This window comes from Gobio gobio (genome assembly GCF_949357685.1).
Source record: "Gobio gobio genome assembly, chromosome: 20".
NCBI classification, from domain to species: domain Eukaryota; kingdom Metazoa; phylum Chordata; class Actinopteri; order Cypriniformes; family Gobionidae; genus Gobio; species Gobio gobio.
Genome location: NC_137113.1, coordinates 3,668,894 through 3,694,105, shown reverse-complemented (window position 1 = coordinate 3,694,105; position 25,212 = coordinate 3,668,894). Strand labels below are relative to the sequence as shown.

Here is a 25,212-nt window from a genome sequence, read left to right as displayed (position 1 = left end):
AATCGAGCATCTGTGGGATGTGCTGAATAAACCAGTCCTTCCAGAAAAACACGGCTTTTTTTTGTGATTGTTGCGGGCAAAAATTCTTGATTATGCGGCACGTTTTCTTAAAAAATGCGATGGAAAATGCGGGATATTTATGCCAAAAAATTGCGGGAACTTGCAAAGACTGCGGTTTGATGAAAAAGAGAAAAAAAGCACTACATCACAGAAAGTGCTGGGAATATTTAAGTTTTATTGATCTTGTTTGCATCTTGTTTTATTGAAAACCTTAATAAACACATGGCTCAAATTCACAAAACATTGAGTAAAATAAGTTCTGTAGCTTTACAAAAGGAATATGCCACACGACGAGAATAGTTTTTGTGCTAAAACCTAAATAACGACTTATATAGTGATGACCGATAAAAAAAAAAAGCATCATGAAGATTCGAAGCATTATGAATCAGTGAGTCGATTCATGATTCGGATCTTTGCGATCCAAACCGCTGAATCGACTCACTGATTCATAGCGCTTCGAAGCTTCATGATGCTTCAAAACATGATGTTTTGAAATCGGTCAACACACCGGGAAACTGCTTTGCGCAGTCTTTTGCTGTTATTTTTGTTGGCAAATGGGAATTTGCGTGCTTCATCATGGTTTCAGCGATATCTATGGTTTCACCACGAGGTTTGCAGCTTTTCGATGACGTTCACGTTGGGTAATTGCGTCACTTCAAAACGTTCCCATGGCAATGGAAATGTGTGTGAAGTAAACAAACATTTTTCAACTTTCTGCTAATATATATGACCTTTTTGCAACGAAAATGCGGGGATTATGAAATCAAGCTAGCCCGCATATTTTGCACGCGGAAGGCAATTTACGCGACGAAAGTGCGGCATATTTGAAAAAATGCAGCCCCCGCATAAATATGCGGACTTTAGCTGATTATGCATTAAATCATGCGATCGCATAATCGCGTTTTTCTGGAGGGACTGATAAACAAGTCCGATCCATGGAGGCCCCACCTCACAACTTACAGGACTTAAAGGATCTGCTGCTAACATCTTGGTGCCTGATACCACAGCACACCTTCAGGGGTCTAGTGGAGTCCATGCCTTGACGGGTCAGCAAAAGGGGGACCAACACAATATTAGGGTCATAATGTTATGCCTGATTGGTGTATATATCACAAGATTAACTTAGCAATATGTTACCTGCCAACTCTATTGAAAATGTCCTCATTTTCCCAAAACTCTGTATTAGTATGGTTCTTTTAGTATTTATTTATTTGTTTGTTTGTGTGTGTGTGTGTGTGTGTGTGTGTGTGTGTGTGTGTGTGTGTGTGTGTGTGTGTGTGTGTGTGTGTGTGTGTGTGTGTGTGTGTGTGTGTGTGTGTGTGTGTGTGTGTGTGTGTGTGTGTGTGTGTGTGTGTGTGTGTGTGTGTGTGTGTGTGTGTGTGTGTGTGTGTGTGTGTGTGTGTGTGTGTGTGTGTGTGTGTGTGTGTGTGTGTCAGATATACGGTGACATGTGGGCGAAGCTTCAGCGTGCTGTGGCCATATGGAGCGGGTTTGGAATGACCCTCACCGGAGTCCAGACGTGTGGAGATTACATGTTCAGCGGACACACCGTCGTTCTCACCATGCTCAATTTCTTCGTCACAGAATGTAAGTGTGCACACACACACACACACACACACTGATTCCTGTTGTTTTCTGTGCAGTAGGTGTGTGACAGTATCAAATGTTCAGATCACAATAATTGCTGGAGCTTTTATCACGGAGGGCTTGCGTGTTCATATGACAAAAAGACCTCTAAACATTACGGGCCATATTTTACCGATCTGAGATCATGGTGTGAAGTGCACTAAGGGCGGGTCCGAAGCCACTTTTGCTAGTTTAACGATGGGAAAAACGGTCGGCGTGCCGGCGCATGATCCAAAAGGGTTGTGCCTCGTCTCTTAATGAGTCGTGGGTGTGTTTGGGCGTAACGTGCAATAAACCAATCAGAGTCTCATCTCCCTTTCCCTTTAAAAGCCAGTTGTGCTCATGCCATGGCAGATTCGCTATTTACATGAGGAAAGACTGAACGCTTTTTAATATTTAAAGATGTGTGTGTGCTGCTGCGTGTGTGTGTGTGGTAAGCAGAGTGTACATGTGTTGTGCTCCGCCTATAAGCTCATATTAGGGCTGAAACGATTAGTCGACAATAAAAAAATTGTTGACAAATATCTTTGTTGTTAAGTAGTCGTTTGATCTCATTTGACCTAATGTAAGGGCCTGCAATATGGTGATTTGACCACTCCGCCGCTGTAGCGCTAGAGCGTAATGCAGCCCTTACAAATGTTGCGGTAGAAGAAAACCGCGCAAATGACAGTGCAAAGAAATCTGAACTAGCAAGGTGTGGGAAAGTTTAACAAAACGTCAAACTAAGGCTGCGTCTCAATCAGCTCTGGTTCAGTAGTCAGGGCACTGATCAGGGATCAGCCCATTGACTCGTGTCCTGACCTCTGAACCTGGAGCTGATTGAGACGAGCAAGGCCAAACTTTTTCACATGAGCACAACCTGCATGTTGAGCACTTAAAGAGGAAACAACTAACTAACTAGCGGTAAATCATAATACAATATGATAAAAATGATGGTAAAATAATGCACAAAATGTTTTTGTAAACAAATGTTTCCGACAGATATAAGAGAAGATCTCTCTCTCTCTCTCTCTCTCTCTCTCTCTCTCTCTCTCTCTCTCTCTCTCTTCTCTCTCTCTCTCTCTCTCTCTCTCTCTCTCTCTCTCTCTCTCTCTCTCTCTGTCTCTCTCTCTCTCTCTCTCTCTCTCTCTCTCTCTCTCTCGCTCTCTCTCTCTGTCTCTGTCTCTCTGTCTCTCTCTGTCTCTCTCTGTCTCTCTCTCTCTCTCTCTCTCTCTCTCTCTCTCTCTCTCTCTCTCTCTCTGTTCACAGATACGCCGCGCAGCTGGAACTTCATCCACACGCTGTCGTGGGTCCTGAACCTGTTCGGGATCTTCTTCATCCTGGCTGCTCACGAGCACTACTCCATCGACGTCTTCATCGCCTTCTACATCACCACCAGACTCTTCCTGTACTACCACACGCTGGCCAACACGCGCGCCTACCAGCAGAGCCGGGCGCGCGCGCATCTGGTTCCCCATGTTCTCCTTCTTCGAGTGCAACGTTAACGGACCCGTGCCCAATGAATACGGCTGGCCCTTCACTCGCCCCACCCTCCTCAAGCGGCTCATCGGCTGACCGGCCCACACGTTAGTACGGCATTCTTGTGTTGCCATGATGTAGAGGAAGCCAAACCGCGCATCTGACCCCTCCATCAGTAGCTGTCGTCTTTAAAGGGATTTCTGTGCCCATTACTGTGGATATCGCCTCCATTAGGGAAATGAGAAATCATTTTGTTCTTTATTTTATGCCAGACACTACTAAACTACAGAAGTCTTGCTTTTTCCCGCTGACCGGGAAACATTCAGGCCTCTAAGAATGGTTTGCATGACAGATGTCAGTATTCGTTTTCCCCCTCGTCATCGTAGATACTCGACTTTGTGAATTCCTCATTTCTCCCAAAGACATTTCAACACACATGATCAACCTCTGAAGCAATATGGATCGTCTTAATGCTCTTTGTGCGGATGGTTTTGATTCAGTCGTGGTCTTATTACCGTTTATTGTTGCTATTTTCTTAGTGCAGATCTTATTTTGGCAGTATTAGTATCGATATGGAATGATGAAATGAAAATACTGTGTTTAAGACTTAAAATTGTCCCCTGTGTTTGAGTGAATCTCACAAAATATGGCACGTCATATTTTACAAGAAATAAAATGCTGGGCAATCGGTTAATCGTGATTTATTGTATTCAAAATAAAAGCTCATGTTTACATAATATATGTGTGTGTACTGTGTATAATTATTATGTATATATAAATACACACACATGCATGTATATATTTAAGAAACATTTGTTTTTTTATATATAAAATATTTATATAAATATATATACATGCAAATATTTCTTAAATATATACATAAAGGAGTGTATATTTATATATACATAATAATTTTACACAGTACACACACACATATTATGTAAACCAGACTTTTATTTTCGATTGCCCAGCACTAATATATATATATATATCCTGAAATCATACAGATTTCTTTATTAATTTTTTATTATTATATATAAATATTAGGGTTGGGTACCGAACTCTGTACTTTTAAGGGCACCGTCTGAATTTTACGTCAGTACTAGCGATTCACATTAAATCAATCGGTACCAAATTTCGGTACCTGAGAACGCATCTGGTGATATAGACTAGTGTCTGTGAATATTAAACCGCAAAAAGACGATTTAAATACGAATCATGCGTGTCTGTGCGCTGACCCGCAGTTTATTAACCTCACACACACACGCACTCGCGACAGTCGCGTGTTTCCGTCTCATACGAGGACATGACCGCATGAACTTCCTCTCCAGAGCCACTGAGAGTCACTTCATGAGTATTTTACCGCTTCATTTGAGAAAAACTACCGTCATAAACACAGAAACTCAAAGGTCTTCACGGCAACACGTCAAAATAAAAGTCCTGCTTAACTTGACAAATACATCACTGTTGTACAGCAGAGTTTAAGATACGCCTCAGTGTAATAATAATACTAACACTAATGTAATAATAATCAATTATCAAAACTTTATACATCTTCATATTCATATTTTCTTCAATGTTTTCATTTTAACAGTATAAAGCTCAGTTGTGCAGCTTGTTGAATTAAATTAATGTTTTATGGCTTCAATTGATTACCAGAAAATACACAACACAGAATTTGTGGGAAATCTTTTCATAGAAATTTAATTCAAAATAAAAAAATAAAAATATGTTGTTTTTTAGCCTGACAAGCCAGACCCACATCAAAATGTCGGGACTCTGGGAACTCACCATTGGCAGGGCTCAAAAGCCCATTGGAAAGACCGCAGTTCGCCAGCTTCTGTGTTTACGAGTAGAACTCTGCCGTCATTATGTTAAGCCCCGCCCACCGACTCTACACACGCTGTGATTGGCCAGAGTTTGGTTTTTCCAGCTCATGCCAACTGAGATTTACTATACGACCCTGACTGCAAATTAGATTATCTGCCGCTACGGTGCGGCTAGATTTCTAGGCTAGTGGTTTTTATGAATTCAATTCATTAAGTAGCTAGTAGTCTACTATTTACTGGTAAATATTACAGTAAACAAACATCACAGACAATGGCAGACAGAGAGCAGGGCAGCTCTGGCATAAAGTCAATAACTCTTCTATACACGACTTACAGTTTCTGCACAGTTATTGATGTAAACATCCATAAAGTACAGGAAAAAGCTACTGTTAAAATGTGAATGGTACCCAACACTAATAAATATATATATATATATTATAGACACTTTTTGCACGATATTTTTTATATACATATATAAATATTTTTTTTCATCATGTGTATATATATCTAAATAAATGCAAAAGTGTGTGAATATATATATATAATATATATATTATGAAAAATATTTGTTCATATATATATTATTTTATTTATTATATACATATATTATACTTTTTTTCATTATATATGAATAATTCACACACATTTGCATGAAGAATATATATATATAATGAAAAATATATTTATATAATATATGTATATATTATATTATTTTTATATATATATAAAATTATAATTGTTTTTCTTTTCTTTAAATATATCTATATATAGGCTCTAAAAAATGCTGGGTTAAAAATAACCCAAGTTGGGTTGAAAATGGACTAACACAGCCATTGGGTTGATTTAACCCAGCGGTTGGGTTAAATGTTTGCTTAAAACAACCCAATCGCTGGGTTAAAACAACCCAATGGCTGTGTTAGTCCATTTTCAACCCAACTTGGGTTATTTTTAACCCAGCATTTTTTAGAGTGTATATATATTGGCATTATGAAATTGTCTTACTATTATTTATTATATTTTTGTACCTTTCAATGGTTATTCCAATGAGTTTGTACTGTAAAACATTATTTTTATTTCAAACCGCATACATTAAAACAAAATCGACATGGATTGCAGTGTTTTGCATTATGAGTTTGTTTGTGCGGTATGACCTGGCGCTGTTGTGAGATTCACTCTTGTTCTGTACATTTCCCCGTTTATAACGAGTGTTTTAAAGCAAATCTCGCCAAACTCTCCATGTTTTTTAACTGCATCATTCCAGTTGCCAACGGTACGTGTCTTAGTCTTTATACAGGCGTTTTTTTCACTGATGTTCTGATTTATTTTCAGATCTCCTGTTTATGAAGGTATTTGTTACTTTTTGAACGTTTACAAAAAAGTGTGTAACTGATGGTAAAACAGAACAATGTCCCTGTGCTCGTCTTCTCTGGGGTCTTAATGGACTGAACGTGTTTTTCTCATTATCAGGGCTAGTTCTGATGAGATTTAGGTCATTAGGATTTTAATTTGGTGTATTTATAGATCTTTGAGCACAGAAGTGAGTGACCTGTGCAGAATTATAAAGTTGTATTATAATGTTATAAACGTCTCTTGACATTTCCCTTCTTTGCAGTGTGTAATACTGAACCGAAAGCACTAAAGAATAAGCAAATTACAGAAGACCTTGGGGAAGAGGAACTGAGGTTTGCTGCTTTCATCTTCTGACTTGCCATATGTTTTGATATCTGAGCATCATCTGAGCATCATTTCATTGTGAAGTGCTTGAAAAGGCCATTCAGCCTCTTGAGGACTTTTATTAAGGCTGGAAAAAGTGGGAGATTGTGTTGATGTGAGATTCGCGATGCTCTAGATTTGTTTGTCTGCCATCATTAATAAAATTAACACATTCAGAAAAGTGCCATTTCTGTCCGGTTGTTATTGTTGTAAGCCTGTGGAATTTAAAAAACTGACAGCAAATCAGCATAAAGAAAGAAATGCATAAATAAATATACATAGAAATGTAAAATAAATGCATAAATAAATATACGTAGAAATGTGTAAAAATATTTTAAAAAAAAATATATATATACATACACATACATAAATATACAAAAAATGTAAAAAATTGATAAATATACATAGAAATGTAAATAAATATATATATATATACAGAAATATACACAGAAATAAAAAATACATTAATATACAAACATTTTTATTTTTTTATAAATATACGTAGAAATAAAAAATGCTTAAATAAATATACAACGAAATTTAAAAATGTTTTTATAAATAAATAAATGCATAAATAAATATACGTAGAAATGTAAAAAATATATATTTTTTTATATATATACATAAATATACATAGAAATAAAAAACAAATATATATAAATAAATATACGTAGAAATGTTAAAAAATATATATACAAAGAAATGTAAAAAATGTAATTAATATACGTAGAAATGTAAACAAATTAATAAATGCATAAATTAAAATACGTAGAAATGTTATATATATATATATGTAAAACAAATGCATAAAATAATTATACAAAGATTTTTTTAAATAATTATAAATAAATAAATGCAGAAATAAATACATAGAAATGTTATATATATATATATATATATATATATATATATATATATATATATATATATATATATATATATATATATATATATATATATATATATATATATATATATATATATATATATATATATATATATACGTTGAAATGTAAAAAAAATAATGAGTATACTTTTATTTCCTTATTTATATATAATGTTTTTTTTCCTACATTTATTTATTTCCACTTTTATTTATGTATAGTTGTTTGTCTTTATTTATTTTCACATTTCTTTGTCCGTATGGTAATGAGGGTATGGAGGATGAAATCTGTAAAAACAATAAATAAATAAATATGCAAATAAATAAACAAATCCACAAAAATTCTACATATATAAATGTGCAAATAAATCCACATATTCCTGTATAAATAAATATATAGATCATTAAATGTGCGAGAAGATAAATAATTAAATAAAATGAATGAAAAAAATGTTCAAGGAAATGCCCCCTTTAACCATTTATTCATTTTTGAATGTTGTTCGGTATTTATATTTCCTCTGTCTAATATGCTAATGAGGAGGGCGTCGACAGCCATGAGCCAATGGCAGAGACCGTCTTCTGATGTTTGATTGAAACCTCCTCATTAGCATGTTGCATATTTGCACATTTATTTATGTAGAATTATGTGGATTTATTTATTTGTTTGTTTATTTATTTGCGTATTTATTAATTCATTGTTTTTGCAGGTTTCGTCCTTCATAGTAGTGTGACCAAACGAAACGCAAGCCTTTGCAAGGCACAGGGAATGAGAGATGGGCAATATGACCAAAATCTTATATCAAATTATATTTAACTCTGAGCTCGATTGCTATGTCTGAGGTAAAACACGCCCCCCTCATTACCATACAACGCACAAAGAAATGTAGAAATAAAGAAATGTAGACATAAATACAAATATACATAAATAAATGTGGAAATATATATATTTACATTTCGTCGTATATTTATTTATTTATAATTTTTCATGTCAGCTTTGGAATTCCATAAATGTCAGAAAATCACTGACATCTTACTACTTTACGTTATTAATGACATTTACATAGCATAATATAAACTTAGAATATAAAGTGAATGTCAGAAAATGATATGTATGTATAATACACTTTAATATCGATGCTGCTGAAGCATTAATGTCGGTCAGGCATTATTCGCGGCAGCTCTCTCAGAGGTCCTGAAGCGGCTGCTGTGCTGCTGTTGTGTTAGCATTAGCGTTTAGCGCGACGCTTGAGTCTCCTTCATCCGTCGCCGGTGAGCCGCTGCACAGGTTCGACCTGCATTCTCTGGTTAGTGCGGTTTAAACCTTTACAAATACTCGGCCTTTGCATTTGCTGATGAAAATGAACATTAAAATGGATCGGAAAGGTTAGAACCGAGACCGCGCGCTCCTCCAGGCCAGGCTCGGTTCGGTCCGGTGACAGCTGGAGGTGAACCAGACCTGCCTAGTGCGTATGTTTATCGCGGTGAAATTTAACTTTGCTATTAAATTAATCTCTTAATATTTTTTGTGATTATTGTTTTTTCTTTTATACGTTATATAAATAAATTGTTACTACGAGAAATAACGTTTACCTGCTTTATTGTAATAATACATTTACAATAACAATAATTTACAATAAAGTCAACGTCGAACTTTATTTAAACTGTAAAATCGATTAATCGCATCCAAAATAAAAGTTAATATTTAAATAATGTGTGTTGTGTATAATTATTATGTGTAGATGAATACACTCATTCATGTATATAATTAAGAAATATTTACATGTTAATACTGCATATATATATGTATATATATATGTATGTATATATGTTATAAATATAACAAATGTTTATTAAATATACATGCATGTGTGTGTATTTATATATATATATATATATATATATATAATACACAGCACACACACACACATTATGTAAATATTAACTTTTATTTTGGATGGGATTAATCGATTTGACAGCACTAAAAATGTATAATATAATTTTGTATTAATTATTCTTTAAAATATTATATAATTGTCAGAAATTTTATTGGCAGCAAACATTTTGTTTGAATAGTGTCCTCCTCTTAATAAATAATTTCGGCTTTAAAACATGATTTATAGTTTATATTGGAGCATCTGAAATAAATTATGATAATTAATATTTTCTTGAATTCAGTCTGAGTTAATGAACTCCAGACACTTGTATGTTTTTTCCTCCCTTAACTCTTATATTTTTACTAATTTTATCCAAAAAACGCACAAGAACAATATACATACAGAACAATTTTTTCTCCACCTCAACATATACAAAAGCTCAAAATAAAAAAAATAGATAACATATTCAATTATGTATCATACATATATACATACCTATATATATATATATATATATATATATACATACACACGTATACAATGGCAAATAACATAACAGCAACATAATTTTGTAATATGATGGTCACCTCAAGCTTTTATTTTCTCGAGGTGTTTAATTGTGTAATTTAATTCAGATTTGTGGAAATGTCTTAATTTGATGCTCTGATGATTGATAAAATAAGTCAGTAAAATGAATTTGAGTTTATTCCTCACACTGGAGATGGAAGGGACTTGTGTTCTGTGCGGTTCAGATCCTGTAGGTGTGTGTGTGTGTGTGTGTGTGTGTTCTCTGACCACACCTGATCTAAATGATAATGACTCTCACCACATGTCACAGAAATGACTGTGGGAATTTTTCCTTCTGATTCTCTTCCGTAACGACGCATGATTTGAGGATTTGTTGATGTCTGGAGCACAAACGCTGCAGGACGATGCTCTTATTCTGCCTTTTAGGTTATTCACTTTCCTGTAGTGTGTAATGGAAAAGCTCTGCACAGTTTCAAAGATAAATGGAGTTCGTCTCCTAAAAAGAAAGAAGTGATTTAGAAACGAGTTGTCTAGGGCTGTAATCTCCCAGTCGATTAGTTGATATTTTCTGGCTCGACCTAAATTCTGATTGGTCGATTTTTTTTGGTCACGTTCATTTGATCAGGTGGAAAGCACTAACTGCTAATGTGCTTCTCAATCCTTATTTGTGCATCCTGGTTTCCTTCCCTCGCGTCTTATCTCCACCCCTTCAGGATGCGAGGGAAGGACGCAAGGAAAAGACGAAGGACGGAGGAATTGAATGAAGTGAAATGATATATCCTCGCTCCCTTTAGCGTCACTTCAGAACGCCGTCAGATAATGATGATCTACACCGCTGGATTTAGTTTGCACATCGGGATGCTTGAACATTAGAGATAATCATTTATATAATATAATAGTTTCAACCCCTACAAAATACCACATTTGTCCATATTTTATTTAATATTACCAGTTATTAATAACTAATTATTCCCAGTTATTTACTGCTTTTTATTTGTTGTTTACAGTATTACAGTTTGTTTCTTTAATTTTCTTGTGCTTTGATATAATTCTGCAACTGTCAGTTGTTGTTATTTGACATTCTTTTTTTGTTGTACATGTAAACATAATAATAATAATGAATAAACCGTGGCAAGATGCGAAGGGGGAGGAGAATTTATACGCACGTCACGTTTAGTCGATAAAACACTTCCTCAAAGGATACACCCGTGTATCCTCGCTCATGATTCCTCAGGAAGCCTCCTCCATCCTCACTCCTCACTCCTCCATCCTCACTCCTCCATCCTCGCCTCCTCCATCCTCACTCCTCCATCCTCACCTCCTCCATCCTCGCCTCCTCCATCCTCACTCCTCCATCCTCACTCCTCCATCCTCACTCCTCCATCCTCACTCCTCCATCCTCGCTCCTCCATCCTCGCTCCTCCATCCTCGCTCCTCCATCCTCACTCCTCCATCCTCGCCTCCTCCATCCTCACTCCTCCATCCTCGCCTCCTCCATCCTCACTCCTCCATCCTCACCTCCTCCATCCTCGCTCCTCCATCCTCGCCTCCTCCATCCTCGCCTCCTCCATCCTCACTCCTCCATCCTCACTCCTCCATCCTCGCCTCCTCCATCCTCGCCTCCTCCATCCTCACTCCTCCATCCTCACTCCTCCATTCTCGCCTCCTCCATCCTCGCCTCCTCCATCCTAGCTCCTCCATCCTCGCCTCCATCCTCACTCCTCCCTCCTCACTCCTCCATCCTCACTCCTCCATCCTCACCTCCTCCATCCTCGCTCCTCCATCCTCACTCCTCCATCCTCGCCTCCTCCATCCTCACCTCCTCCATCCTCGCCTCCTCCATCCTCGCCTCCTCCATCCTAGCTCCTCCATCCTCGCCTCCATCCTCACTCCTCCATCCTCGCCTCCATCCTCACTCCTCCATCCTCGCCTCCATCCTCACTCCTCCATCCTCACTCCTCCATCCTCACCTCCTCCATCCTCGCTCCTCCATCCTCACTCCTCCATCCTCGCCTCCTCCATCCTCACCTCCTCCATCCTCGCCTCCTCCATCCTCACCTCCTCCATCCTCGCGTCCTCCATCCTCGCGTCCTCCATCCTCGCCTCCTCCATCCTCGCCTCCTCCATCCTAGCTCCTCCATCCTCGCCTCCATCCTCACTCCTCCCTCCTCACTCCTCCATCCTCACTCCTCCATCCTCACCTCCTCCATCCTCGCTCCTCCATCCTCACCTCCTCCATCCTCGCTCCTCCATCCTCACTCCTCCATCCTCGCCTCCTCCATCCTCACCTCCTCCATCCTCACCTCCTCCATCCTCGCGTCCTCCATCCTCGCCTCCTCCATCCTCACTCCTCCATCCTCGCCTCCATCCTCACTCCTCCATCCTCGCCTCCATCCTCACTCCTCCATCCTCGCCTCCATCCTCACTCCTCCATCCTCGCCTCCATCCTCACTCCTCCATCCTCGCCTCCATCCTCACTCCTCCATCCTCGCCTCCATCCTCACTCCTCCATCCTCGCCTCCATCCTCACCTCCTCCATCCTCGCCTCCTCCATCCTCACTCCTCCATCCTCACTCCTCCATCCTCACTCCTCCATCCTCGCTCCTCCATCCTCGCTCCTCCATCCTCACTCCTCCATCCTCGCTCCTCCATCCTCGCTCCTCCATCCTCGCTCCTCCATCCTCACTCCTCCATCCTCGCCTCCTCCATCCTCACTCCTCCATCCTCGCCTCCTCCATCCTCACTCCTCCATCCTCACCTCCTCCATCCTCGCCTCCATCCTCGCCTCCTCCATCCTCACTCCTCCATCCTCACTCCTCCATCCTCGCCTCCTCCATCCTCGCCTCCTCCATCCTCACTCCTCCATCCTCGCCTCCATCCTCACTCCTCCATCCTCGCCTCCATCCTCACTCCTCCATCCTCACCTCCTCCATCCTCGCCTCCTCCATCCTCACTCCTCCATCCTCACTCCTCCATCCTCACTCCTCCATCCTCACTCCTCCATCCTCGCTCCTCCATCCTCGCTCCTCCATCCTCGCCCCTCCATCCTCACTCCTCCATCCTCGCCTCCTCCATCCTCACTCCTCCATCCTCGCCTCCTCCATCCTCACTCCTCCATCCTCACCTCCTCCATCCTCGCTCCTCCATCCTCGCCTCCTCCATCCTCGCCTCCTCCATCCTCACTCCTCCATCCTCACTCCTCCATCCTCGCCTCCATCCTCACTCCTCCATCCTCGCCTCCATCCTCACTCCTCCATCCTCGCCTCCATCCTCACTCCTCCATCCTCACCTCCTCCATCCTCACTCCTCCATCCTCGCTCCTCCATCCTCACTCCTCCATCCTCGCCTCCTCCATCCTCGCCTCCTCCATCCTCGCCTCCTCCATCCTCACTCCTCCATCCTAGCTCCTCCATCCTCGCCTCCTCCATCCTCGCCTCCTCCATCCTCGCGTCCTCCATCCTCGCGTCCTCCATCCTCGCCTCCTCCATCCTCACCTCCTCCATCCTCACTCCTCCATCCTCGCCTCCATCCTCACTCCTCCATCCTCGCCTCCATCCTCACTCCTCCATCCTCGCCTCCATCCTCACTCCTCCATCCTCGCCTCCATCCTCACTCCTCCATCCTCGCCTCCATCCTCACTCCTCCATCCTCGCCTCCATCCTCACTCCTCCATCCTCGCCTCCTCCATCCTCGCCTCCTCCATCCTAGCTCCTCCATCCTCGCCTCCATCCTCACTCCTCCCTCCTCACTCCTCCATCCTCACTCCTCCATCCTCACCTCCTCCATCCTCGCCTCCATCCTCACTCCTCCATCCTCGCCTCCATCCTCACTCCTCCATCCTCGCCTCCATCCTCACTCCTCCATCCTCGCCTCCATCCTCACTCCTCCATCCTCGCCTCCATCCTCACTCCTCCATCCTCGCCTCCATCCTCACTCCTCCATCCTCGCCTCCATCCTCACTCCTCCATCCTCGCCTCCATCCTCACTCCTCCATCCTCGCCTCCATCCTCACTCCTCCATCCTCGCCTCCTCCATCCTCGCCTCCTCCATCCTAGCTCCTCCATCCTCGCCTCCATCCTCACTCCTCCCTCCTCACTCCTCCATCCTCACTCCTCCATCCTCACCTCCTCCATCCTCGCTCCTCCATCCTCGCTCCTCCATCCTCACTCCTCCATCCTCGCCTCCTCCATCCTCGCCTCCTCCATCCTCACTCCTCCATCCTCGCCTCCTCCATCCTCACCTCCTCCATCCTCGCTCCTCCATCCTCACTCCTCCATCCTCGCCTCCTCCATCCTCGCGTCCTCCATCCTCGCCTCCTCCATCCTCACTCCTCCATCCTCACTCCTCCATCCTCACTCCTCCATCCTCGCCTCCATCCTCACTCCTCAATCCTAGCTCCTCCATCCTCTCGCCTCCATCCTCACTCCTCCATCCTCGCTCCTCCATCCTCGCCTCCTCCATCCTCGCTCCTCCATCCTCGCCTCCTCCATCCTCGCTCCTCCATCCTCGCCTCCTCCATCCTCGCCTCCTCCATCCTCACTCCTCCATCCTCGCCTCCATCCTCACTCCTCCATCCTCGCCTCCATCCTCACTCCTCCATCCTCGCCTCCATCCTCACTCCTCCATCCTCGCCTCCATCCTCACTCCTCCATCCTCGCCTCCATCCTCACTCCTCCATCCTCGCCTCCATCCTCACTCCTCCATCCTCGCCTCCATCCTCACTCCTCCATCCTCGCCTCCATCCTCACTCCTCCATCCTCGCCTCCATCCTCACTCCTCCATCCTCGCCTCCATCCTCACTCCTCCATCCTCGCCTCCTCCATCCTCACTCCTCCATCCTCGCCTCCTCCATCCTCGCCTCCTCCATCCTAGCTCCTCCATCCTCGCCTCCATCCTCACTCCTCCCTCCTCACTCCTCCATCCTCACTCCTCCATCCTCACCTCCTCCATCCTCGCTCCTCCATCCTCACCTCCTCCATCCTCGCTCCTCCATCCTCACTCCTCCATCCTCACTCCTCCATCCTCGCCTCCTCCATCCTCACCTCCTCCATCCTCGCTCCTCCATCCTCGCTCCTCCATCCTCACTCCTCCATCCTCGCCTCCTCCATCCTCACCTCCTCCATCCTCGCCTCCTCCATCCTCACCTCCTCCATCCTCGCTCCTCCATCCTCACTCCTCCATCCTCGCCTCCTCCATCCTCGCCTCCTCCATCCTCGCCTCCTCCATCCTCACTCCTCCATCCTCACTCCTCCATCCTCACTCCTCCATCCTCGCCTCCTCCATCCTCGCGTCCTCCATCCTCGCGTCCTCCATCCTCGCCTCCTCCATCCTCACTCCTCCATCCTCGCCTCCATCCTCACTCCTCCATCCTCGCCTCCATCCTCACTCCTCCATCCTCACTCCTCCATCCTCGCCTCCATCCTCACTCCTCAATCCTAGCTCCTCCATCCTCTCGCCTCCATCCTCACTCCTCCATCCTCGCTCCTCCATCCTCGCCTCCTCCATCCTCGCTCCTCCATCCTCGCCTCCTCCATCCTCGCTCCTCCATCCTCGCCTCCTCCATCCTCGCTCCTCCATCCTCGCCTCCTCCATCCTCATTCCTCCATCCTCGCTCCTCCATCCTCGCTCCTCCATCCTCGCCTCCTCCATCCTCATTCCTCCATCCTCACTCCTCCATCCTCGCCTCCTCCATCCTCGCCTCCTCGCGGTGCAATTAGAGAATTGAGATCCTACAAGATGGCTGAGCTCGGTCTGTTTTGCGGGTCATAGGATGGAGGAGCGAGGATGGAGGAGGGATATTGAGAAGCAGCCTCTGTCTTCAGAACACCCCCCTTGTTTTCACTTATTTTGGATTAGCCCAACCCACTGGAGAAGCGAATTAATTTAACGTTTTTTTCCTAACGTCTTTTTTAGTAATTTCAGGACCTCAGTCGACCAAGATTTTCTTTCTAGTGATTACAGCCCTAGCGCATCGCGCATTAGCCTCCAAATAAAACAATAAAGTGCCCAAATCCAATAAATAAAACTAGAAATAAATTCGCAGTTGGCACAATAATTAAAGGGACGGGGCAACTCAAAACAGACGGGACAACCTAACGCAGACAAGCTTACCGTTTTTAGGTGATATGACATGTTTGTAGTCGAGCTGTGATATGCAAACTGTTGCTTGCAAAATTTGCATTCGACTTTTTTCCCATTTTCTATTTTAAAAAAATGCTGCCACACTGCCAATGTCTTTGTTGACATGGTAGAAGAGACTGGCTAGGAAAACACTCTCACAATTAAACAAACACCGCAAAGAAGTCTCTTCTCCAGTGGGTTGGGCTAATCCAAAATAAGTGAAAACAAGGGGGAGTTTATGTTTATTTATAATTCATTTAGGCAGACAACAAGGCCACCAAGTACTGCACACAGTGCACAGCTAATTCATTTAACGTTTTTTTTCCTAACGTCATTTTTAGTCGAAAATTTCAGTCCACCAAGATTTTCTTTGGTTGATTACAGCCCTAAAACAAACACGTAATATTATTAGTAACTGCACTTATTAACAAAACAATGCAAAACAATAGTAGTTTTATGATTAATTTCCGCCTCCATCTGTAGAACTGAGTGGTGCTGGTGCTCGCTAATGTTAGTCAGGAGCCCTGTATGCTAATGAGCGTTCGGCTTCTGACCAATCAGAGCAGAGGCTCTCTCAGAAAGGCGGGGCTTAGAGACTGAATCTTCGGATGAACCGTTTCAGACACTGAGAGAAAAGAGCTGATGCTGCCATGTGTATTATGAGAGAATTACGTGTTTTTTTACCTCGAATGCTTGCAAACCTAGTGCGAGAGACTCTAAAACAACATTAGAAACCTTTAAAAAAGCATATTGAGGCATTTTAAAGCTTCGTTCTAGAGGTTTGATCAAAGAAAACGCCTGTAAATATCACACAGATGATTGTTTTTCCTCGTGTTTTCAGATAAAATGGCTGTTCCTCCAGCATACGCAGATCTTGGAAAAGCTGCAAAGGACGTCTTCAATAAGGGCTACGGTAATGCTCATCACTTCCTCGGATCTGTGCATAAAACGTTTATTTTAAACATGCATATCGCATCATATTTTCTAATGTGTCTTTCCGAATGGAGGTTTTGGGATGGTGAAGCTTGATGTCAAAACCAAGTCTGCTAACGGAGTGGTACGTGCTCAGAATTAACTCTATTTATGTGTGTTTCTGTGCATAATTCATCCATGCGCATTATTCTAAACCGTCCCTTCCCTCAGATGGTCGTCTAGGCCAGGGGTTTTCAAACTGGGGTCCGGGGACCCCCAAGGGGCCGCAAAGGAGTGACAAGGGGTCAGTGGAAAAAACATGAAAAAATGTAAATAAATAAATAAGTTTAAAATTAATAAATGAGTGATTTAATGTTAAATTAACATACAAAACATGCACAAAAATAAATACGTATATAAATACATTTGCTTAATTTCTTATTTATAAATTTGTTGAGAAAAGTAAGTATAAAATTGAGTAAATAAATTTGATTAAAATACATAAATAAATGAATGGTAAATTAACATATGATAAAAATGTAAAAAGTAAATAAATTAGATTAAATTGATGTGGAAAAGCCAGTAAAGCTGAATATTATAATAATAATAATAATAATAATAATAATAATAACAAAATTATTAAATAAAAATGTAAACTTTTAGAGAAAAAACACACACATGTATATAAATGTGTTAAAAATTAATTTGATTAAGATAAATAAGTGATTTAATGTTAAATTAACATACAAAACATGCACAAAAATAAATACGTATATAAATACATTTGCTTAATTTCTTATTTATAAATTTGTTGAGAAAAGTAAGTAAAATTGAGTAAATAAATTTGATTAAAATAAATAAATAAATAAATGAATGGTAAATTAACATATGATAAAAATGTAAAAAGTAAATAAATTAGATTAAATTTATGTGGAAAAGCCAGTAAAGCTGAATATTATAATAATAATAATAATAATAACAAAATTATTAAATAAAAATGTAAACTTTTAGAGAAAAAACACACACGTGTATATAAATGTGTTAAAAATTAATTTGATTAAGATAAATAAGTGATTTAATGTTAATTTAACATACAAAACATGCACAAAAATAAATACGTATATAAATACATTTGCTTAATTTCTTATTTATAAATTTGTTGAGAAAAGTAAGTAAAATTGAGTAAATAAATTTGATTAAAATAAATGAATGAATGAATGGTAAATTAACATATGATAAAAATGTAAAAAGTAAATAAATAAATAAATGAGATAAAATATATGTGGGAAAAGCCAGTAAAGCTGAAAATAATAATAATAATAACAAAATTATTAAATAAATATGTAAACTTTTAGAGAAAAAACACACACGTGTATATAAATGTGTTAAAAATTAATTTGATTAAGATAAATGAGTGATTTAATGTTAAATTAACATACAAAACATGCACAAAAATAAATACGTATATAAATACATTTGCTTAATTTCTTATTTATAAATTTGTTGAGAAAAGTAAGTAAAATTGAGTAAATAAATTTGATTAAAATAAATAAATACATGAATGGTAAATTAACATATGATAAAAATGTAAAAAGTAAATAAATAAATAAATGAGATTAAATATATGTGGAAAAGCCAGTAAAGCTGAATATAATAATAACAAAATTATTGAATAAATATGTAAACTTTTAGAGAAAAAACACACACGTGTATATAAATGTGTTAAAAATGTATTCGATTAAGATAAATAAGTGATTAAATGTTAAATTAACATATAATGTAATTAACGATTAATATAAATGAATAAAAATTGGATTTAAATAAATAAATGATGCAATTAACAGTGCATTCTTATAGTGAGTAGAGAAGATGTATAATAAAGGAACTAGAAACTAATGTTAGATATTTAATTGTATTAATCGGGTGTTTATAAAAGACAGATGTCTTTTAAATTTCAGGACGAGGATGTTCATATTTGGGGGTCCATGGGATCTAAAAGTTTGAAAAGCTCTGATCTAGGCCACTCCGGCTGTTGTGTAATACAATATTGTCTGGTTTTTTTCCCCCTCATTAGGAGTTTAAAACATGTGGGACATCTAACATGGACTCAAATAAGGTCAGCGGGAACCTGGAGACCAAGTATAAATGGGCCGAGTACGGATTGACCTTCACGGAGAAGTGGAACACGGACAATACTCTGGGCACAGAGATCACGGTGGAGGACCAGGTGCGGACACACACACACACACACACACGTCAGAGAATAACTGTATTATTATGAGGCCTTGAGAATAACAGTATGTGGCGTTTCACAGATCACCAAAGGACTGAAGCTGACCTTTGACACGACCTTCTCTCCTAACACTGGGTAAGATGAGTTAAATGCCACGTCATACGCATCGCAAGGTGATTTTAATTAGTGATGCAGCGATCATGATTTTTCATGGCCGATCCCGATACCGATTTTTTTTTTTTCAAGAAAACTGGCCGATTCCGATACCGATTTCCGTTTTTTTTTTTTTTTTTTTTTTTTTTTTTACACAATAAAAGAATGAAAGTATACATGAAGATGTTTATTTGGTATTTAACAGGCTAAATTGGCTTTTGGCTAATAAAACAAGTCCGCAATCTGAAATGAACAGGAAATTGAATTGGAAATGAAAAGGCTGAAAGGTGAAATTAAAGGCAACAACTGCATCTTCTGCAATCCAAACAAAGACGTTACTTAAATCAGCATTTGTTTTTAAATTCAGTGTAAAGAAAAAAAGTCTTTACCAGTGAAATTAAATAAAACCAAAGTATATAATTGTTCCAAAATGTTAAATCAAATAATGTTTAGTGCAACGAAAAAAACTAAGATGCTACAGCAGGTGCTTTTTAAATCAAATTAAGTCAATGTAATTTTAAGGTAAAATAAAAGGTAACACTTTAGAATAATGGTCATTAGTTAACATGAGTTAATGTATTAACTAACATGAACTAACTATGAGCAGTGCATTTGTTACTGTATTTGTTCATCTTTGTTAAAGTTAGTTAATATAAATCCAGCTGCTCATGGTTTGTTCATTTTAGTTTACAGTGCATTAACTAATGTTAACAAGATTTTAATAATGCATTAGTAAATGTTGAAATTAACAATAACAAACATAAATAAACGCTTCATAAGTGCAGTTCCTTATTAGTTAATGTTAACTAATGTAGTTAACTAATATTAACTAATGACCATTATTCTAAAGTGTTACCAAATATAAATGATCATCCTATAGGCTACAGAACTGATAGTATTTCATTTCTAAAGTGCAGCATGTTCTTCTTTAGGCTACAAAAAGAAGTATTTCGGCTTTTTCACAAATTAGTCTGTTTCGTCTCATCCGATCCAACACGTGAGAAGCGGAGCTGAACAAACGCTCACTATCTAGCACGCGCAACTTCAGCTCGCGCAACTTCAGCTCGCGCAGGAAAGCGGCTCTTCATTCCCTTCGGCGTATCTCGTCTCTTCCCTCAGTTCTCCAGTTTCCGTTTGTAACACAGTGACATGTTCGCGAATGATTGCAATATAGGCGTATGTGCACGTGGGCGCACTTCCGGATAAATCAGCAGAAAAATACAAAGAAAACCGGCAGATTGCCGATCACGCGCTAGAAGCAAAAACCGGCCGGTTCTGGTTTTTGGCCGGTCAACCGGTGCATCCCTAATTTTAATGTTTATTTGTGTTGTTTTAATAGCAAGAAGAGTGGAAAGGTGAAGTCGGCGTATAAGCGTGAATATGTAAACGTGGGCTGTGATGTGGATTTCGACTTCGCCGGTCCTGCCGTCCATGGAGCGGCTGTGGTGGGATACGAGGGCTGGCTCGCCGGATACCAGATGACCTTTGACTCCGCCAAGTCCAAAATGACTCGCAGCAACTTTGCAATCGGATACAAGACCGGAGACTTCCAGCTGCATACTAATGTGTAAGTTCTGCTTTAGCAATACATTATTATTTATACATGTATTATTTAATCATATTTATATTGCATATCAATTGTCGTTATTTATGATTAATAAATAAAAATGATTTATAATCATTTAAAAAATATATTACAATAATAACCTGCAATAATATTCATTATTTATTATTAATAACAAATATATTTACTAAATAATAATAAAAAGGTTTTATTTAATGTATTAAATATCATATTTATTATTTATAAGTAATAAATAACATTTAATAACATATTTGTAAACTTATTATAATTGTAAAAAAAAATTAACGATGATGATGATTATAAATGATAAAATAATAATCATTATTATTATTTATTATTCATTTAGAGTATTTTTTAAATTTATATATATATATATATATATATATATAAAATTATAATCATAATTACATCTATACACGTGTATAATTATGATTACTAAATAAATAAAAAGATTTATTAAATATAATTAAGTAATAAATAACTTATTATTATTATTATTATTTGTTAACTATTTATAATTGTAAAAATGATTAACGATGATGATGATGATGATAAAATTAAAATAATACTATTATTACTTATTAATAATTATTATTTAGGACCTTTTTAATTGTGTGTGTGTGTGTGTGTGTGTGTGTGTGTGTGTGTGTGTGTATATATATATATATACATACATACTAGGGATGCAACAATACAGTTAGTCCACGGTTCAATACATACCTCGGTTTTTAACCACAGTTTTCGGTTCGGTTCGGTTCTGATGGCTTGTCACATCAGTTTTTTGTTATTATATTCTTAGGCGACAGGAACAGCAAGAGGTTAAGGAGAAAAAAGACAATTTTTATTATTTTTTATTCTTAAAATAATTGAAAAACTTTACTTTAAAAAAAACCTTGTACACATTCCTAGTGTATTGTATAATATAAAATAAATATATATAAAGATTTACACTGGCAGCTCAGAGCTGTACAGCTGCATTAAAGTATGAAATTGAATGAATAAATGTAAAATTAAAACACTACATAGACTTCACTATAAAATATACACTGATTCTTATTAAAGCTACTGTATTAAAGTTCTTCAGTCAAGAGCAGTGAGTGATTTTCTCTTTGTCTTTTGTTGTTGTATTAACATTAAATGATAGTTCACTCAAAAATGAAAATTCTGTCATCGAGAAATGAATACAGGTTTGGAACAACATTAGAGTGAGTAAATAATGATAATTTTACAGGTGAACTGTCCCTTTAAGGACGGCGTGTTCACTATAGGCTGCGCTGCTGTCAATTTAAGACCTGCACGCATCTAATATACAGACACACGCGATTTTACTTTCACTATAGACATAACCGACTGTGTTTGTTAACCTTGTGTGTATTTGACAGTATTAGCGCAGTAAGATGACGACTTAGTCCAGTAATCACGTGTTTGACAGGCGTTTAGTGCGCGCGCTCGGAAAAGCGCATGTTAAAACAGAGCATATGCTCGCGAATGAAGGCTGTAAAACACATGCAAATAATGAACTTTGGTGATAGTGGATAACTCTAGTGTTCCGTGAGTATAACTCTAACACTAACCTGTGATATGAATGTATGTCGCGTTGTTCAGTATCGGGATGGAGGCAAATTATGAAATTTGTAGAAAAATAATTAATTAAATGCAAAACCGTTATTACTCATTTATTACTCATTAATATTTATTTAGAATCAGTTTAATTGTGTGAATGTATGTGTATATATATATTAAATTTATAAATACAAATATTTAGTTTTTATTTGATGTATTATTAAATATAATTATTTAAATAATAAATAAAATTATTATTTATTATAATTTTGTATAATTATTTTATAGTTATTCCTATTATTATTATTATTATTATTAATAATAATAAACAACAATAATATTATTAATACAAGTATAGTTTATTACTTATAACGAATTAATAACTATTATTATTATTATAATTTATAAAGAATAAATAACAGCAGTTTGTTTAATGTGTGTGTAACGTCTGATTTGAAGCATGAATCCCATGATGCAGCAGTGGATCTGTTTCTTTCTGAGCGGACTCTTCCCTGTAGATCTCCTCAATCATCTGACATCTCTCTGTGTGTGTGTGTGTGTGTGTGTGTGTGTTGCAGGAATGATGGGACGGAGTTTGGCGGCTCTATTTATCAGAAAGTGAACGGTGACCTGGAGACGGCCGTGAATCTGGCCTGGACGGCCGGCAACAGCAGCACACGCTTCGGCATCGCCGCCAAGTACATGCTGGACTCCAGCTCCTCTATTAGTGTGAGTGTGTGTGTGTGTGTGTGGAAACTCACGCTCATGTGACCTGACGATGGGCGGGGCTTCATTACAGTCCCAGATGGGCACACACAGCCTAGTATAGACAGCTTCTCATTATAATAAGAGCCATTCAGCTTCTTCTGCTTCATTCCTCATTGTTAATACATATAATCCTGTGGATATTAATAATGTTTTTGCCGCCAATCTTCCGTCTTCTGCTTTAACAGCTGTAGTTATGATGATTTTTAATGATTGATTTAAACATGTGTATGATGCAAACAGGGTGGGACAAGCGATACACATATAAATTCAGACAAAAGGGAAAAGTAATGATGAAAATAGAAATAACACAGATAAACAAAGAGCAAATGATCAAATGAGATGAAGAACATTCCCTTCAAGCAACTCCACAGGATAGTAAATCATGTTGGGTTTGAATTTCAATATGAATTGTGATTGTTATCCTGATATAAAGTGAGTGGCCGTAGTGTCCAGCCCTGATTGGTCAGATTGTTTTGTTGGACTGTAATAGAGATGCGTCAGTCATTAAACAGCATCTGTGTTTTCCTCTCAGGCTAAAGTCAATAACTCCAGCATGGTTGGGATCGGCTACACTCAGACCCTTAGGCCAGGTGAGTGTGTGTGATTGTGTATACAATTATTTTGTTTTATTTAACTAATTTTATTTTGTTTATTTTTTTGTTTTTGCTCTTTATAAAATGCTTTTTGTTTTGTGTAAAAAATAATTTGTAATTATTTTCATTGTATTTGTATAAAAGTATTTTGTTTTATTATATTTTTATTTTTTATAAAATATTTTTAAATTTTTGTATAGAATATTATTTTTATATTAATTTATTTTTTGTGTATAACATTTGTTTTATCTTGTATTAAATGTAAATGTATTTAATTTTGTTTTACTATTTTATTGTTGTATATAAAAACATTGTTATTTAACTTTATTTTATTTTGTATAAAATATGTTTTAAAAAATTTGCATACAATATTTTTATATTTTGTATAGAATTGTTTTATTTTTTGTTGTGTATTTTGTTTTATTTAACTAATTTTATTTTGTTTAATTTTTTGTTTTCGCTCTTTATAAAATGCTTTTTGTTTTGTTAGTACTTATTTTCATTTTATTTGTATAAAAGTATTTAGTTTTATTATATTTGTTTTATTATATTTTCATTTTATTTTTTATAAAATATTTTTTTTACTTTATTGTTTGTGTATAACATTTGTTTTATCTAATCTTGTATAAAATGTAAATTTATTTTATTTTGTTTTATTATTTTATTGTATATAAGGATAGCTAAGGATAAAAAACAATTTAATTTTTGCATACAATATTTTTATATTTTGCATAGAATTATTTTATTTTTTGTTGTGTATATTATTTTGTTTTATTTAACTAATTTTATTTTGTATAAAATATTTTATTTTTTTGTGTAAACTTTGTTTTATTTTCTATAAAATGTTTAATTTAGTTTATTGTTGTTTATAAATTTTTTATATTTTAACTAATTTTATTGTTTTGTTTTATTTTTTGTTGTGTATAAAAAATGTTTTTATAAAATGTTACAATTATTTTATTTTGTTTTATTTTATTGTTGTATATAAAATTATGTCCTTTTACTTAACCCATTTTATTAAGTATAAAATATTCTTTATATTTTATGATTTCTGTGTTAAAATGACCACAGTCATATGCAGTGCTTTCATACCAACAGTGTTTCTGTCATATTCCATATATGCCCTGAAATTAATATCTGGGTAAATCTCATTAAATGAAGAATAACCCCCCCCCAAAAAAAAAAATATATATATATATATATATATATATATATGTAATTAGTACAGAATAAATCTCCTAATCTCTTCTCTTTTGATTTTGTGATGAGTTGAAGAGTTTTTCATGAGTTGCCGCTTGCGTGCTGATCTGAGAA

The 25,212-nt window shown here is 37.8% G+C and overlaps 1 protein-coding gene across 1 annotated transcript in view; it reads left to right on the top strand.

Moving 5' to 3' along the window:
* LOC307143770 (sterile alpha motif domain containing 8) overlaps positions 1-25,212 on the top strand; it is a 52,161-nt gene that overhangs the window by 26,229 nt on the left and 720 nt on the right. Inside the window, 11 exon segments of the mRNA XM_079845532.1 lie at positions 1,497-1,647; positions 2,935-3,119; positions 3,121-3,235; positions 8,844-8,873; positions 16,933-17,004; positions 17,099-17,148; positions 19,078-19,230; positions 19,319-19,371; positions 20,729-20,956; positions 23,116-23,266; positions 23,838-23,895. Of these exon segments, the coding sequence (XP_079701658.1) occupies positions 1,497-1,647; positions 2,935-3,119; positions 3,121-3,235; positions 8,844-8,873; positions 16,933-17,004; positions 17,099-17,148; positions 19,078-19,230; positions 19,319-19,371; positions 20,729-20,956; positions 23,116-23,266; positions 23,838-23,895 (1,246 nt within the window).